This window comes from Eucyclogobius newberryi, unplaced genomic scaffold (assembly GCF_026437365.1).
Source record: "Eucyclogobius newberryi isolate DKJ021-1_F unplaced genomic scaffold, fEucNew1.0.hap1 SCAF_107, whole genome shotgun sequence".
NCBI classification, from domain to species: domain Eukaryota; kingdom Metazoa; phylum Chordata; class Actinopteri; order Gobiiformes; family Gobiidae; genus Eucyclogobius; species Eucyclogobius newberryi.
In genome coordinates, this window is record NW_027315732.1 from 185,520 (window position 1) to 203,424 (window position 17,905).

At 52.6% G+C, this 17,905-nt stretch overlaps 1 protein-coding gene across 1 annotated transcript in view; it reads left to right on the forward strand.

Moving 5' to 3' along the window:
• LOC140345269 (cytosolic phospholipase A2 beta-like) overlaps positions 1–8,246 on the forward strand; it is a 33,127-nt gene extending 24,881 nt beyond the window's left edge. The window contains exons 15-18 of the mRNA XM_072432247.1: positions 335–514; positions 3,701–3,873; positions 5,749–5,935; positions 7,995–8,246. Coding sequence (XP_072288348.1) covers positions 335–514; positions 3,701–3,873; positions 5,749–5,935; positions 7,995–8,197 — 743 coding nt within the window. The 3' untranslated portion in view covers positions 8,198–8,246. The remainder of the gene's footprint in view (positions 1–334; positions 515–3,700; positions 3,874–5,748; positions 5,936–7,994) is intronic.
• Positions 8,247–17,905: the final 9,659 nt, after the last annotated feature.

Genomic DNA, 17,905 nt, shown 5'->3' on the forward strand with positions numbered 1-17,905 from the left:
GCTGTTGAGTTTGGACGAGCTGTGGGGGACGAGCTGTGGGGTTAGGACGAGCTGTTGAGTTTGGACGAGCTGTGGGGGACGAGCTGTGGGGGACGAGCTGTGGGGTTAGGACGAGCTGTTGAGTTTGGACGAGCTGTGGGGGACGAGCTGTGGGGGACGAGCTGTGGAGTTAGGACGAGCTGTGGAGTTAGGACGAGCTGTGGAGGATGAGCTGAGAAGGACGAGCTGTGGGGTTAGGGCGAGCTGTGGGGGACGAGCTGTGGAGATGATGTGTCCTAGCTCATACTTTGACTCAAATGCTAAAGCTCTGACCCTGGCGTCTCGTCTCTGTCAGAGGAGGACGACGCCCCGTCCACTCTGGACACGCTCCAGGTGTCTCCAGTGTCCGGCCTCGGGGACAAGAGCAGGGGATTCTTCCAGAACCGACCAATCGCCAACAAGACCTTCAACTTCACCAGAGGACTGTCCCTGCACCAGGACTATGGACAGAACAGCAACTTCCAGGCTCAGAAAGGTGATGTCCTCAAACACACTTGTCCTACAGGTCCTCAAACACACGTGTCCTACAGGTGATGTCCTCAAACACACTTGTCCTACAGGTCCTCAAACACACGTGTCCTACAGGTGATGTCCTCAAACACACTTGTCCTACAGGTCCTCAAACACACGTGTCCTACAGGTGATGTCCTCAAACACACTTGTCCTACAGGTCCTCAAACACACGTGTCCTACAGGTGATGTCCTCAAACACACTTGTCCTACAGGTCCTCAAACACACGTGTCCTACAGGTGATGTCCTCAAACACACGTGTCCTACAGGTCCTCAAACACACGTGTCCTACAGGTGATGTCCTCAAACACACGTGTCCTACAGGTGATGTCCTCAAACACACTTGTCCTACAGGTCCTCAAACACACGTGTCCTACAGGTGATGTCCTCAAACACACGTGTCCTACAGGTCCTCAAACACACGTGTCCTACAGGTGATGTCCTCAAACACACTTGTCCTACAGGTCCTCAAACACACGTGTCCTACAGGTGATGTCCTCAAACACACGTGTCCTACAGGTGATGTCCTCAAACACACTTGTCCTACAGGTCCTCAAACACACGTGTCCTACAGGTGATGTCCTCAAACACACGTGTCCTACAGGTCCTCAAACACACGTGTCCTACAGGTGATGTCCTCAAACACACGTGTCCTACAGGTCCTCAAACACACGTGTCCTACAGGTGATGTCCTCAAACACACGTGTCCTACAGGTCCTCAAACATACGTGTCCTACAGGTGATGTCCTCAAACACACGTGTCCTACAGGTCCTCAAACACACGTGTCCTACAGGTCCTCAAACACACGTGTCCTACAGGTGATGTCCTCAAACACACGTGTCCTACAGGTCCTCAAACACACGTGTCCTACAGGTCCTCAAACACACGTGTCCTACAGGTCCTCAAACACACGTGTCCTACAGGTGATGTCCTCAAACACACGTGTCCTACAGGTCCTCAAACACACATGTCCTACAGGTGATGTCCTCAAACACACGTGTCCTACAGGTCCTCAAACACACATGTCCTACAGGTGATGTCCTCAAACAAACGTGTCCTACAGGTCCTCAAACACACGTGTCCTACAGGTCCTCAAACACACGTGTCCTACAGGTGATGTCCTCAAACACACGTGTCCTACAGGTCCTCAAACATACGTGTCCTACAGGTGATGTCCTCAAACACACATGTCCTACAGGTCCTCAAACACACGTGTCCTACAGATCCTCAAACACACGTGTCCTACAGGTGATGTCCTCAAACACACGTGTCCTACAGGTCCTCAAACACACGTGTCCTACAGGTGATGTCCTCAAACACACGTGTCCTACAGGTCCTCAAACACACGTGTCCTACAGGTCCTCAAACACACGTGTCCTACAGGTGATGTCCTCAAACACACGTGTCCTACAGGTCCTCAAACACACGTGTCCTACAGGTCCTCAAACACACGTGTCCTACAGGTGATGTCCTCAAACACACGTGTCCTACAGGTCCTCAAACACACGTGTCCTACAGGTGATATCCTCAAACACACGCGTCCTACAGGTGATGTCCTCAAACACACGTGTCCTACAGGTCCTCAAACACACATGTACTACAGGTGATGTCCTCAAACACACGTGTCCTACAGGTCCTCAAACACACATGTCCTACAGGTGATGTCCTCAAACACACGTGTCCTACAGGTCCTCAAACACACATGTCCTACAGGTGATGTCCTCAAACACACATGTCCTACAGGTCCTCAAACACACATGTCCTACAGGTGATGTCCTCAAACACACGTGTCCTACAGGTCCTCAAACACACATGTCCTACAGGTCCTCAAACACACGTGTCCTACAGGTCCTCAAACACACATGTCCTACAGGTCCTCAAACACACGTGTCCTACAGGTCCTCAAACACACGTGTCCTACAGGTCCTCAAACACACGTGTCCTACAGGTGAAGTCCTCAAACACACGTGTCCTACAGGTCCTCAAACACACGTGTCCTACAGGTGAAGTCCTCAAACACACATGTCCTACAGGTCCTCAAACACACATGTCCTACAGGTCCTCAAACACACATGTCCTACAGGTCCTCAAACACACGTGTCCTACAGGTCCTCAAACACACGTGTCCTACAGGTCCTCAAACACACGTGTCCTACAGGTCCTCAAACACACGTGTCCTACAGGTGAAGTCCTCAAACACACGTGTCCTACAGGTCCTCAAACACACGTGTCCTACAGGTCCTCAAACACATATGTCCTACAGGTGAAGTCCTCAAACACACGTGTCCTACAAGTGATGTCCTCAAACACAAATGTCTTACAGCTGAAGTCCTCAAAAAACACACGTGTCCTACTGGTGATGTCCTCAAACACTTGTGTCCTACAGCTGAAGTCCTCAAAAAACGTGTCCTACAGGTGATGTCCTCAAACACATGTGTCCTACAGATGAAGTCCTCAAAAAACACACGTGTCCTACTGGTGATGTCCTCAAATACACGTGTCCTACAGGTGAAGTCCTCAAAAAACTCACGTGTCCTACAGGTGATGTCCTCAAACACACGTGTCCTACAAGTGATGTCCTCAAACACAAATGTCTTACAGGTGAAGTCCTCAAAAAATGTGTCCTACAGGTGAAGTCCTCAAACACACGTGTCCTACAGCTGAAGTCCTCAAAAAACATGTCCTACAGGTGATGTCCTCAAAAACATGTGTCCTACAGATGAAGTCCTCAAAAAACTCACGTGTCCTACAGGTGATGTCCTCAAATACACGTGTCCTACAGGTCCTCAAACACACGTGTCCTACAGGTGATGTCCTCAAACACACGTGTCCTACAGGTCCTCAAATACACATGTCCTACAGGTGATGTCCTCAAACACACGTGTAGTACAGGTCCTCAAACACACGTGTCCTACAGGTGATGTCCTCAAACACACGTGTCCTACAGGTGAAGTCTTTAAAAAACACACGTGTCCTACAGGTAAAGTCCTCAAACACACGTGTCCTACAGGTGAAGTCCAAGCTGCTCGCCGTCCAAAAAGACTTCCCCCACTCCATTTAGTGTCTCTCTACTGCCCCCTACTGTGTGTGAAGCTGAGACGGGTCTGGTGTGGAGGACGTAATGTTTGGACATGTCTCTTGTGTTGCAGAGTCTCACCCGGATGCCTTCCCAAACCAGTTGACCCCGTCTGACCCCACTCTTCAGCTCATCGACTCTGGACTCGCCATAAACATTGGTTGTCCTCCGGTGCTTCGTCCAGAGAGACATGTGGACGTCATCATCGTCGTGAGCTGCTCCTGGGACCCTCAGAACATCTTCAGTGTGAGTCATGCAGACACGCCCACTTGTCCCACACATTACTTTGACTTCAATGCTCAAGACGTCTAAACTGCAGCTCGGTCCACATGTCCTCAAGTGTCCTCAAGCGTCCTCCAGTGTCCTCAAGGGTCCTCAAGCAACCTCAAGCTTCCTCCAGTGTCCTCAACTGTCCTCAAGTGACCTCAAGCGTCCTCAAGTGTCCTCAAGTGTCCTCAAGTGTCCTCAAGCGTTCTTAAGCGTCCTCAAGTGTCCTCAAGTGTCCTCCAGTGTCCTCAACTGTCCTCAAGCGTTCTCAAGCGTCCTCAAGTGTCCTCAAGTGTCCTCAAGTGTCCTCAAGTGTCCTCAAGTGTCCTCAAGCGACCTCAAGTGTCCTCAAGTGTCCTCAAGCGTCCTCAAGAGACCTTAAGTGTCCTCAAGCGACCTCAAGTGTCCTCAAGTGTCCTCAAGTGTCCTCAAGCGACATCAAGTGTCCTAGCAACCTCAAGAGTCCTCAAGCGGCCTCAAGTGTCCTCAAATGTCCTCAAGAGTCCTCAAGCAACTTCAAGCGTCATCAAGCGACCTCAAGTGTCCTCAAGTGTCCTCAAGCGACCTCAAGCGTCTTCAGGTTTCCTCAAGTGTCCTCAAGAGACCTCAAGTGACCTCAAGTGTCCTCAAGTGACCTCAAGTGTCCTCAAGCAACCTCAAGCGTCCTCAAGCGTAGTCAAGCGACCTCAAGTGTCCTCAAGCGACCTGAAGAGTCCTCAAGCGTCCTCAAGTGTCCTCAAGTGTCCTCAAGCGACCTCAAGTGTCCTCAAGTGTCCTCAAGTGTCCTCAAGCGACATCAAGTGTCCTAGCAACCTCAAGAGTCCTCAAGCGTCCTCAAGTGTCCTCAAATGTCCTCAAGAGTCCTCAAGCAACTTCAAGCGTCCTCAAGCGACCTCAAGTGTCCTCAAGTGTCCTCAAGCGACCTCAAGCGTCTTCAGGTTTCCTCAAGTGTCCTCAAGAGACCTCAAGTGACCTCAAGTGTCCTCAAGTGACCTCAAGTGTCCTCAAGCAACCTCAAGCGTCCTCAAGCGTAGTCAAGCGACCTCAAGTGTCCTCAATCGACCTGAAGAGTCCTCAAGCGTCCTCAAGTGTCCTCAAGAGTCCTCAAGCGACTTAAAGCGTCCTTAAGCAACCTCAAGGAGTCCTCAAGTGTCCTCAAGTGTCCTCAAGTGTCTTCAAGCTTCCTCCAGTGTCCTCAAGTGTCCTCAAGCAACCTCAAGCTTCCTCCAGTGTCCTCAACTGTCCTCAAGCGACCTCAAGCGTCCTCAAGTGTCCTCAAGCTTCCTCCAGTGTCTTCAAGTGTCCTCAAGTGTCCTCAAGCTTCCTCCAGTGTCCTCAAGTGTCCTCAAGTGACCTCAAGCATCCTCAAGTGTCCTCAAGTGTCCTCAAGTTTCCTCAAGTGTCCTCAAGCGTTCTTAAGCGTTCTCAAGTGTCCTCAAGCGTCCTAAAGTGTCCTCAAGTGTCCTCAAGCATTCTGAAGCGTTCTTAAGCGTTCTCAAGTGTCCTCAAGTGTCCTCAGACTTTCACTGTGGAAAAGCTTCTTTCTCGCTGCAGCGATGTAAATGTAGCATCAGTGTAAGACCTTTTTACAACAGCTGGTGGCGCTAGAGTCCGAACTCTTCTGTAAAGAACCTGAGCCTGAGCCGGACCAGATTGTTGCAACATAAAACAATGAACAATGATAAAACAACTTGTACAAGTCAAAAAGAAAACAATTTAAATCTGCTGTAGGATAAAAATGTTCATATTCATATTCATACTAAACCTGGTTCTGGGGCTCATCATCTTAATGTGAAAAACTCTTTGTACTTTTAATGTTTCCTCGTCTGAAGAACACGTCGTCTTCTGTCTCAGGTTCTGGAGAAGACGAGTCAGTTCTGTGAGGAGCACCGAGTGTCCTTCCCTTCTGCAGAGTACGGACACTTACACACACAGCCACAGAGAGAAGTCTACGTGTTTGAGGCCCCAGAGGAGCCCACGGCCCCCATCGTACTGCTCCTGCCCCTGGTCAACGCCTCCTACAGAGAGTACAAGGCCCCAGGTGAGAGGGTGAGAGGGCCCCTAGGGCAAAGGTTAGAGGGTGAAAGGGCCCCTAGGGCAAAGGTGAGAGTGCCCCTATGGCAAAGGTGAGAGTGGGCCCCTAGGGCCAGAGAGGGGGGCCCAGGGCTCAGGTGAGAGCAACAGTAGTAGTTGTAGTAATATGGCCATGTGTCCTCTGGTTCTTTAGTTCCATCCAAACATGTGTCAGTCTGAAGTCTCTGGTCTGTTTCTTGGATCCAGAGTGGCCCCTGAGAGTGTGGCCCCTGAGAGTGTGGCCCCTGAGAGTGTGGCCCCTGAGAGTGTGGCCCCTGAGAGTGTGGCCCCTGAGGGTGGTGGCCCCTGAGAGTGGCGGCCCTGAGAGTGGCCCCTGAGAGTGGTGGCCCCTGAGAGTGTGGCCCCTGAGAGTGTGGCCCCTGAGAGTGGCCCCTGAGAGTGTGGCCCCTGAGAGTGTGGCCCCTGAGAGTGTGGCCCCTGAGAGTGTGGCCCCTGAGAGTGGCGGCCCTGAGAGTGGCCCCTGAGAGTGTGGCCCCTGAGAGTGTGGCCCCTGAGAGTGTGGCCCCTGAGAGTGTGGCCCCTGAGAGTGGCGGCCCTGAGAGTGGCCCCTGAGAGTGTGGCCCCTGAGAGTGTGGCCCCTGAGAGTGGCGGCCCTGAGAGTGGCCCCTGAGAGTGTGGCCCCTGAGAGTGTGGCCCCTGAGAGTGGTGGCCCCTGAGAGTGTGGCCCCTGAGAGTGTGGCCCCTGAGGGTGGTGGCCCCTGAGAGTGGCGGCCCTGAGAGTGGCCCCTGAGAGTGGTGGCCCCTGAGAGTGTGGGCCCTGAGAGTGTGGCCCGTGAGAGTGTGGCCCCTGAGAGTGTGGCCCCTGAGAGTGGTGGCCCCTGAGAGTGTGGCCCCTGAGAGTGTGGCCCCTGAGGGTGGTGGCCCCTGAGAGTGGCGGCCCTGAGAGTGGCCCCTGAGAGTGGTGGCCCCTGAGAGTGTGGCCCCTGAGAGTGTGGCCCCTGAGAGTGTGGCCCCTGAGAGTGGTGGCCCCTGAGAGTGTGGCCCCTGAGAGTGTGGCCCCTGAGAGTGTGGCCCCTGAGAGTGGTGGCCCCTGAGAGTGTGGCCCCTGAGAGTGTGGCCCCTGAGAGTGTGGCCCCTGAGAGTGGCGGCCCTGAGAGTGGCCCCTGAGAGTGTGGCCCCTGAGGGTGGTGGCCCCTGAGAGTGGCGGCCCTGAGAGTGGTGGCCCCTGAGAGTGTGGCCCTTGAGAGTGTGGCCCCTGAGAGTGTGGCCCCTGAGGGTGGTGGCCCCTGAGAGTGGCGGCCCTGAGAGTGGCCCCTGAGAGTGGTGGCCCCTGAGAGTGTGGCCCTTGAGAGTGTGGCCCCTGAGAGTGTGGCCCCTGAGAGTGTGGCCCCTGAGAGTGTGGCCCCTGAGGGTGGTGGCCCCTGAGAGTGGCGGCCCTGAGAGTGGCCCCTGAGAGTGGTGGCCCCTGAGAGTGGCCCCTGAGAGTGTGGCCCCTGAGGGTGGTGGCCCCTGAGAGTGGCGGCCCTGAGAGTGGCCCCTGAGAGTGGTGGCCCCTGAGAGTGTGGCCCCTGAGAGTGGTGGCCCCTGAGAGTGTGGCCCTTGAGAGTGTGGCCCCTGAGAGTGTGGCCCCTGAGAGTGGCCCCTGAGAGTGTGGCCCCTGAGAGTGGCGGCCCTGAGAGTGGCCCCTGAGAGTGTGGCCCCTGAGAGTGGCCCCTGAGAGTGTGGCCCCTGAGAGTGTGGCCCCTGAGAGTGGCGGCCCTGAGAGTGGCGGCCCTGAGAGTGGCCCCTGAGAGTGTGGCCCCTGAGAGTGTGGCCCCTGAGAGTGTGGCCCCTGAGAGTGGTGGCCCCTGAGAGTGTGGCCCCTGAGAGTGTGGGCCCTGAGAGTGTGGCCAGTGAGAGTGTGGCCCCTGAGAGTGTGGCCCCTGAGAGTGTGGCCCCTGAGAGTGTGGCCCCTGAGAGTGTGGCCCCTGAGAGTGGCGGCCCTGAGTGTGGCCCCTGAGAGTGGCCCCTGAGGGTGGTGGCCCCTGAGAGTGGCCCCTGACATGGACAGGTGTTGTGTGTTGCAGGTGTGCGGCGTGAGACGCAGCAGGAGGTGGCAGCAGGTCAGGTGGACGTGAGCTCCTCAGACTCTCCTTTTACCACTGATCACATGACCTACTCTGAGGCCGACTACGACGCTCTGATCGACCTCACGTCCTACAACGTCCTCCAGAGCAGAGACACCATCCTGTCTGCGCTGTCCAGAGCCATGAGCAGGGGCCGAAAGTGAAGGGCCCGGAGCCTCTGCTTGAGGGCTCCTGAGGGGTGTGGTCTACATAAGTGTGAAGAGGATCACGATGTGGAAAATATGTCATGAAAAATAAAAATGAAAAAGGATTTTGAAATATTTCTGCACATTTGTGATTTATTTTTACAAACATTTCACATCAACTAAGACGTGTTTGTTTGTTTGTTTGTTTGTTTGTTTGTTTGTTTGTTTGTTTGTTTGTTTGTTTGTTTGTTTGTTTGTTTGTTTGTTTTCTATTGCATTGACATTATTGTTTTACTGACACTGGCCAAAAATATGAGACACATTTTTGTCAACATTTCCCCCTCGTGATGTCACAACCTACAGCCTATAACCTACAGCCTACACCCTACAGTGTACAGCCTACAGTCTACAACCTACAGCCTACAGCCTACAGTGTACAACCTACAGTCTACAACCTACAGCCTACAGCCTACAGTCTACAACCTACAGCCTACAGCCTACAGTGTACAACCTACAGCCTACAGCCTACAGTGTACAGCCTACAGTGTACAGCCTACAGTCTACAACCTACAGCCTACAGCCTACAGTGTACAACCTACAGCCTACAGCCTACAGTGTACAGCCTACAGTGTACAGCCTACAGTCTACAACCTACAGCCTACAGCCTACAGTGTACAACCTACAGCCTACAGCCTACAGTGTACAGCCTACAGTCTACAACCTACAGCCTACAGCCTACAGTGTACAACCTACAGCCTACAGCCTACAGTGTACAGCCTACAGTGTACAACCTACAGCCTACAGCCTACAGTGTACAACCTACAGCCTACAACCTACAGCCTACAGCCTACAACCTACAGCCTACAGTGTACAACCTACAGCCTACAGCCTACAGTGTACAACCTACAGCCTACAACCTACAGCCTACAGCCTACAACCTACAGCCTACAGTGTACAACCTACAGCCTACAGCCTACAGTGTACAACCTACAGCCTACAGCCTACAACCTACAGCCTACAGTGTACAACCTACAGTCTACAGCCTACAGCCTACAGCCTACAGTGTACAACCTACAGCCTACAGCCTACAGTGTACAACCTACAGCCTACAGTGTACAACCTACAGTCTACAACCTACAGCCTACAACCTACAGCCTACAGTGTACAACCTACAGTCTACAACCTACAGCCTACAGCCTACAACCTACAGCCTACAGCCTACAGTGTACAACCTACAGTCTACAACCTACAGCCTACAGCCTACAGCCTACAGTGTACAACCTACAGCCTACAACCTACAGCCTACAACCTACAGCCTACAGCGTACAACCTACAGCCTACAACCTACAGTGTACAACCTACAGCCTACAGTGTACAACCTACAGTGTACAACCTACAGCCTACAACCTACAGCCTACAGCCTACAGTGTACAACCTACAGCCTACAACCTACAGCATACAGCCTACAGCCTACAACCTACAGTGTACAACCTACAGCCTACAACCTACAGCCTACAGTGTACAACCTACAACCTACAGCCTACAGCCTACAATCTACAGTGTACAACCTACAGCCTACAGCCTACAGTGTACAACCTACAGTCTACAACCTACAGCCTAAAGTGTACAACCTACAGTCTACAACCTACAGCCTACAGCCTACAGTGTACAACCTACAGCCTACAGCCTACAGTGTACAACCTACAGCCTACAACCTACAGCCTACAGCCTACAGTGTACAACCTACAGTCTACAACCTACGGCCTACAGCCTACAGTGTACAACCTACAGTCTACAACCTACAGCCTACAGTGTACAACCTACAGTCTACAACCTACAGCCTACAGCCTACAGTGTACAACCTACAGTCTACAACCTACAGCCTACAACCTACAGCCTACAGTGTACAACCTACAGTCTACAACCTACAGCCTACAACCTACAGCCTACAACCTACAGCCTACAGTCTACAACCTACAGCCTACAACCTACAGCCTACAGTGTACAACCTACAGTCTACAACCTACAGCCTACAGTGTACAACCTACAGTCTACAGCCTACAGTCTACAACCTACAGTGTACAGCCTACAACCTACAGTCTACAGCCTACAACCTACAACCTACAGCCTACAACCTACAGCCTACAGTCTACAACCTACAGTCTACAACCTACAGCCTACAACCTACAGCCTACAGTGTACAACCTACGGTCTACAACCTACAGCCTACAGTGTACAACCTACAGTCTACAGCCTACAGTCTACAACCTACAGTGTACAGCCTACAACCTACAGCCTACAGCCTACAGTCTACAACCTACAGTCTACAGCCTACAACCTACAGCCTACAGTGTACAACCTACAGTCTACAACCTACAGCCTACAGCCTACAGTGTACAACCTACAGTCTACAACCTACAGCCTACAACCTACAGCCTACAGTGTACAACCTACAGTCTACAACCTACAGCCTACAGCCTACAGTGTACAACCTACAGTCTACAACCTACAGCCTACAACCTACAGCCTACAGTGTACAACCTACAGTCTACAACCTACAGCCTACAGCCTACAGTGTACAACCTACAACCTACAGCCTACAGTGTACAACCTACAGTCTACAGCCTACAGTCTACAACCTACAGTGTACAGCCTACAACCTACAACCTACAGCCTACAGTCTACAGCCTACAACCTGATGAGGCTGATCCAACTGGGACTTCCGGATACAGAACCAACCGGACATCGTGGTGGTCTCAAGGGTCAGAGGAAATATATATATATATTTATTATTAATGAGAAATGTGAAACACATTTTGAACCACATAAAAGTGTTTTAGAGTTTGTTTAGTGCAGATAATTATTAACAAAATACCAATTAAAAATGCACTTCATTAACATTCTGCTTCTTAGGCAGATTTACATCTTGATTTGGTTTAAATATAAATATAATAAGAATGTGCAGTGTGCCATGGCCACCAGCAGAGGACAGCACCGAGTCACGTGAGGACCCAGGGTCAGGACCTACTGCTGCGCCTCAGTCACAAGGAAATCTGATCATGATCTGGTGCTGGAGAAGTCAGATTACTCTCTCTGACCTGAATAATCTGATTTCCCTCTGAGGCCAAAGATCAAAGGTCATCATCGACACGACAGAAGAATGAAAAGTCACGATGTCATAGAAACAGCCAAACACAAAATAACTTTACACCATTATTGACACATAAAGACATGCTCCTCCCACAGAGACATACATGCTCCTCCCACAGAGACATGCTCCTCCCACAGAGACATGCTCCTCCCACAGAGACATGCTCCTCCCACAGAGACATGCTCCTCCCACAGAGACATGTCTAAATTGTGGACAAAATGAAGACGTTTAAACTGCTCTGTCTATTTGTCTCATTTAAACGTCCCAAATATGAGACGTTACAGGCTGCAGGAGGATGACAGGGCATCTGACACTCTGACAGGAGCGCGCACATGCAGCTCCTCCCCCATTCTCCCTTTGGCTCCGCCCACTGGTCTTCCTCATCGCTCAGGAACCTTAGAGCAACAGTCTGCTCCTCAGCATCAGCACAGAGGGTCTGAACCAGGACTAAACCAGGACTAAACCAGGTCTGAACCAGGACTAAACCAGGACTAAACCAGGTCTGAACCAGGACTAAACCAGGTCTAAACCAGGACTAAACCAGGTCTGAACCAGGACTAAACCAGGTCTAAACCAGGACTAAACCAGGTCTAAACCAGGACTAAACCAGGTCTGAACCAGGACTAAACCAGGTCTAAACCAGGACTAAACCAGGACTAAACCAGGTCTGAACCAGGACTAAACCAGGTCTAAACCAGGACTAAACCAGGTCTGAACCAGGACTAAACCAGGTCTAAACCAGGACTAAACCAGGTCTAAACCAGGACTAAACCAGGTCTGAACCAGGACTAAACCAGGTCTAAACCAGGACTAAACCAGGTCTGAACCAGGACTAAACCAGGTCTAAACCAGGACTAAACCAGGTCTGAACCAGGACTAAACCAGGTCTAAACCAGGACTAAACCAGGACTAAACCAGGTCTGAACCAGGACTAAACCAGGTCTAAACCAGGACTAAACCAGGTCTGAACCAGGACTAAACCAGGTCTAAACCAGGACTAAACCAGGACTAAACCAGGTCTGAACCAGGACTAAACCAGGTCTAAACCAGGACTAAACCAGGACTAAACCAGGTCTGAACCAGGACTAAACCAGGTCTGAACCAGGACTAAACCAGGACTAAACCAGGACTAAACCGGGACTAAACCAGGACTAAACCAGGTCTGAACCAGGACTAAACCAGGACTAAACCGGGACTAAACCAGGACTAAACCAGGTCTGAACCAGGACTAAACCGGGACTAAACCAGGACTAAACCAGGTCTGAACCAGGACTAAACCAGGACTAAACCGGGACTAAACCAGGACTAAACCAGGTCTGAACCAGGACTAAACCGGGACTAAACCGGGACTAAACCAGGACTAAACCAGGTCTAAACTAGGACTAAACCAGGACTAAACCAGGTCTGAACCAGGATAAACTGAGGATTTAACCCGGACTAAGAACAGGTCTTAACTGTGCATTTTTCGGACTAAAAAAGCTCCAAACCAGGACAACAATAATTTGTATTTTTTTGCCCTCTGTTTTTGAAAAGTTTTTTGAGATTTTTGGACATTTACATTTTTTTTGTGTGAAATCCTCTGTGGATTTTTATTCCGACTTTTTGCCAGAGTTTTTGTCTTTTGTTCCTCAGATTTTCTTTTTTGCCTTTTTCCTCAGGTTTGTGTGTTTTCCCTGATTTGTGCATTTTCCCTCTGATTTGTGCGTTTTTGCATCTGATTTGTGCATTTTCTTTTTTATATTTGCATTTTCCCTGAGATTTGTGCGTTTTCCATCAGAGTTTGTGTGTTTTCCCTCAGATTGTGCGCCTCCCTGAGATTCGTGCGCCTCCCTCAGATTCATGCACCTCCCCCAGATTTGTGCGCCTCCCTCAGATTCATGCGCTTCCCTGAGATTATTGCGCCTCCATCAGATTTGTGCACCTCCCTCAGATTCATGCACCTCCCTGAGATTCGTGCGCCTCCCTGAGATTTGTGCGCCTCCCTCGGATTTGTGCGTTTTCCCTCAGATTTGTGCGCCTCCCCCAGATTTGTGCGCCTCCCTCAGATTCATGCCCCTCCCTCAGACTTGTGCTCCTCCCTCACATTCGTGCCCCTCCCTCAGACTTGTGCTCCTCCCTCACATTCGTGCCCCTCCCTCAGAGTTTGTGCGTTTTCCCTCAGATTTGTGCGCCTCCCACAGATTTGTGCGCCTCCAGCAGATTTGTACGTTTTCCCTCAGATTCGAGCACCTCCCTCACATTTTTGCTCCTCCCTCAGACTCGTGCTCCTTCCTCATATTCATCCACCTCCCTCACACTCGTGCTGCTCCCTCACATTCGTGCTCCTCCCTCAGACTCGTGCTCCTCCCTCAAATTCTTTCTCCTCCCTCACATTCGTGCCCCTCCCTCAGACTTGTGCTCCTCCCTCACACTCGTGCTCCTCCCTCACATTCGTGCTCCTCCATCAGACTTGTGCTCCTCCCTAACACTCATGCTCCTCCCTCAGATTCGTGCACCTCCCTCAGATTCGTGTTCCTCCCTCACATTTGTGCTCCTACCTCAGACTCGTGCTCCTCCCTCACATTCGTGCTCCTCCTTCAGACTCGTGCCCCTCCCTCAAACTCGTGCGCCTCCCTCACATTCGTGCTCCTCCTTCAGACTCGTGCGCCTCCCTCAGACTCCTGCTCCTCCCTCACATTCGTGTTCCTCCCTTAGACTCGTGTGCCACCCTCAGACTCGTGCTCCTCCCTGACATTCGTGCTCCTCCCTCAGACTCGTGCTCCTCCCTCACATTCGTGCTCCTCCTTCAGACTCGTGCGCCTCCCTCACACTCGTGGTCCTCCCTCACATTCGTGCTCCTCCCTCAGAATCGTGCTCCTCCCTCACACTTGTGTTCGTCCCTCAGACTCCTGCGCCTCCCTCAAATTCGCGTTAATCCCTCAAACTCGTGTTCCTCCCTCACATTCGTGTTTCTCCCTCACACACGTGCTCCTCCCACAGACTCGTGCGCCTCCCTCAGACTCGTGCGCCTCCCTCAGACTCCTGCTCCTCCCTCATATTCGTGTTCCTCCCTCACTTTCATTCTCCTCCCTCAGACTCCTGCTCCTCCCTCAGATTCTTTGTCCTCCCTCACATTTGTGCTCCTCCGTCACATTCGTACTCCTCCCTCACATTTGTGCTCCTCCCTCAGATTCGTGCACCTCCCTCAGATTCGTGTTCCTCCCTCACATTTGTGCTCCTACCTCAGACTCGTGCTCCTCCCTCACATTCGTGCTCCTCCTTCAGACTCGTGCCCCTCCCTCAAACTCGTGCGCCTCCCTCACATTCGTGCTCCTCCTTCAGACTCGTGCGCCTCCCTCAGACTCCTGCTCCTCCCTCACATTCGTGTTCCTCCCTTAGACTCGTGTGCCACCCTCAGACTCGTGCTCCTCCCTGACATTCGTGCTCCTCCCTCAGACTCGTGCTCCTCCCTCACATTCGTGCTCCTCCCACAGACTCGTGCGCCTCCCTCAGACTCGTGCGCCTCCCTCAGACTCCTGCTCCTCCCTCATATTCGTGTTCCTCCCTCACTTTCATTCTCCTCCCTCAGACTCCTGCTCCTCCCTCAGATTCTTTGTCCTCCCTCACATTTGTGCTCCTCCGTCACATTCGTACTCCTCCCTCACATTTGTGCTCCTCCATCAGACTTGTGCTCCACCCTCACATTCGTGCTCTTCCCCCAGATTTTTGCTCAACCCCCAGATTGTTGCTCCTCCCTCACACTCGTGCTCCTCCCTCAGACTCGTGACCTCCCTCAGACTCGTGCTCCTTCCTCACATTTGTGCTCCTACCTCAGACTTGTGCTCCTCCCTCAGATTCGTGCTCCTCCCTCACATTCGTGCTCCTCCCTCATATTCTAGCTCCTCCCTCATATTCTAGCTCCTCCCTCACATTCGTACTCCTCCCTCACATTTGTTCTCCTCCATCAGACTTGTGCTCCTCCCTTACATTCGTTCTCCTCCCTCATATTCCTGTTCCTCCCTCAAATTCGTAAATTCGTCCTCCTCTGTAAGATTATTTCTCCTCCCCCAGATTCTTTCTACTCCCTCACACTAGTGCTCCTCCCTCATATTCATGCTCCTCCCTCATATTTGTTCTCCACTCTCAGACTCCTGCTCCTCCCTCATACTTGTGCTCCTCCCTCAGACCCCTGCTCCTCCCTCATATTCGTGCACCTCCCTCAGATTCGTGTTCCTCCCTCACATTTGTGCTCCTTCCTCAGACTCCTGCGCCTCCCTCACACCTTGGGCACGTCTCTGCAGCGTTTCCGTGTCGATGGCGCTGGAGTCTCTCGTGCTCCTCCCTCACATTCGTGCTCCTCCCTCAAACTCGTGCGCCTCCCTCACATTCGTGCTCCTCCCTCAGACTTCCACTCCTCCCTTATATTCGTGTTCCTCCCTCACATTCATGCTCCTCCCTCACATTCGTGCTCCTCCCCCAGATTTTTGCTCAACCCCCAGATTGTTGCTCCTCCCTCACACTCGTGCTCCTCCCTCAGACTCGTGACCTCCCTCAGATTCGTGCTCCTCCCTCACATTTTTGCTCCTCCCTCAGACTCGTGCTCCTCCCTCACATTTTTGCTCCTCCCTCAGACTTGTGCTCCTCCCTCAGATTCGTGCGCCTCCCTCAGATTATCGCTCCTCCCTCAAATTCTTGCTCCTCCCTCACATTCGTGCTCCTCCCTCATATTCTAGCTCCTCCCTCACATTCGTACTCCTCCCTCACATTTGTGCTCCTCCATCAGACTTGTGCTCCACCCTCACATTCGTGCTCCTCCCCCAGATTTTTGCTCAACCCCCAGATTGTTGCTCCTCCCTCACACTCGTGCTCCTCCCTCAGACTCGTGACCTCCCTCAGATTCGTGCTCCTCCCTCACATTTTTGCTCCTCCCTCAGACTCGTGCTCCTTCCTCACATTTGTGCTCCTACCTCAGACTTGTGCTCCTCCCTCAGATTATCGCTCCTCCCTCAAATTCTAGCTCCTCCCTCACATTCGTGCTCCTCCCTCATATTCTAGCTCCTCCCTCACATTCGTGCTCCTCCCTCATATTCTAGCTCCTCCCTCACATTCGTGCTCCTCCCTCATATTCTAGCTCCTCCCTCATATTCTAGCTCCTCCCTCACATTCGTACTCCTCCCTCACATTTGTTCTCCTCCATCAGACTTGTGCTCCTCCCTTACATTCGTTCTCCTCCCTCATATTCCTGTTCCTCCCTCAAATTCGTAAATTCGTCCTCCTCTGTAAGATTATTTCTCCTCCCCCAGATTCTTTCTACTCCCTCACACTAGTGCTCCTCCCTCATATTCATGCTCCTCCCTCATATTTGTGCTCCACTCTCAGACTCCTGCTCCTCCCTCATACTTGTGCTCCTCCCTCAGACCCCTGCTCCTCCCTCATATTCGTGCACCTCCCTCAGATTCGTGTTCCTCCCTCACATTTGTGCTCCTTCCTCAGACTCCTGCGCCTCCCTCACACCTTGGGCACGTCTCTGCAGCGTTTCCGTGTCGATGGCGCTGGAGTCTCTCGTGCTCCTCCCTCACATTCGTGCTCCTCCCTCAAACTCGTGCACCTCCCTCACATTCGTGCTCCTCCCTCAGACTTCCACTCCTCCCTTATATTCGTGTTCCTCCCTCACATTCATGCTCCTCCCTCACATTCATGCTCCTCCCTCAGACACGTGCTCCTCCCTCACATACGTGCCCCTCCCTTACACTCCTGCGCCTCCCTCAGACTCGTGCACCTCCCTCACACTCGTGCTCCTCCCTCACATTCACGCTCCTCCCTCAGACTCGTGCTCCTCCCTCAGACTCGTGCTCCTCCCTCACATACGTGCCCCTCCCTTACACTCGTGCGCCTCCCTGACACTCGTGCGCCTACCTCACACTCCTGCTCCTTCCTCAAATTCGTGCGCCTCCCTCACACTCGTGTTCCTCCCTCACACTCGAGCTCCTTCCTCAGACTCGTGCGCCTCCTTCAGACTCCTGCTCCTCCCCCACATTCGTGTTCCTCCCTCACATTCATTCTCCTCCCTCAGACTCCTGCGCCTCCCTCACACCTTGGGCATGTCTCTGCAGCGTTTCCGTGTCGATGGCGCTGGAGTCTCTCGTGCTCCTCCCTCACATACGTGCCCCTCCCTTACACTCGTGCGCCTCCCTCACACTCCTGCTCCTTCCTCACATTCGTGCTCCTCCCTCAGACTCGTGCTCCTCCCTCAGAATCCTGCTCCTCCCTGACATTTGTGCTCCTCCCTCAGATTCGTGCACCTCCCTCAGAGTCATGTTCCTTCCTCACACTCGTGCTCCTCCCTCAGACTCGTGCTCCTCCCTCACACTCGTGCTCCTCCCTCAGACTCGTGCTCCTCCCTCAGACTCGTGCTCCTCCCTGACATTCGTGCTCCTCCCTCACATTCGTGCTCCTCCCTCAGACTCGTGCTCCTCCCTCACATTCGTGCTCCTCCCTCAGACTCGTGCTCCTCCCTCACATTCGTGCTCCTCCCTCACATTCGTGCTCCTCCCTCAGACTCGTGCTCCTTCCTCACATTCGTGCTCCTCCCTCAG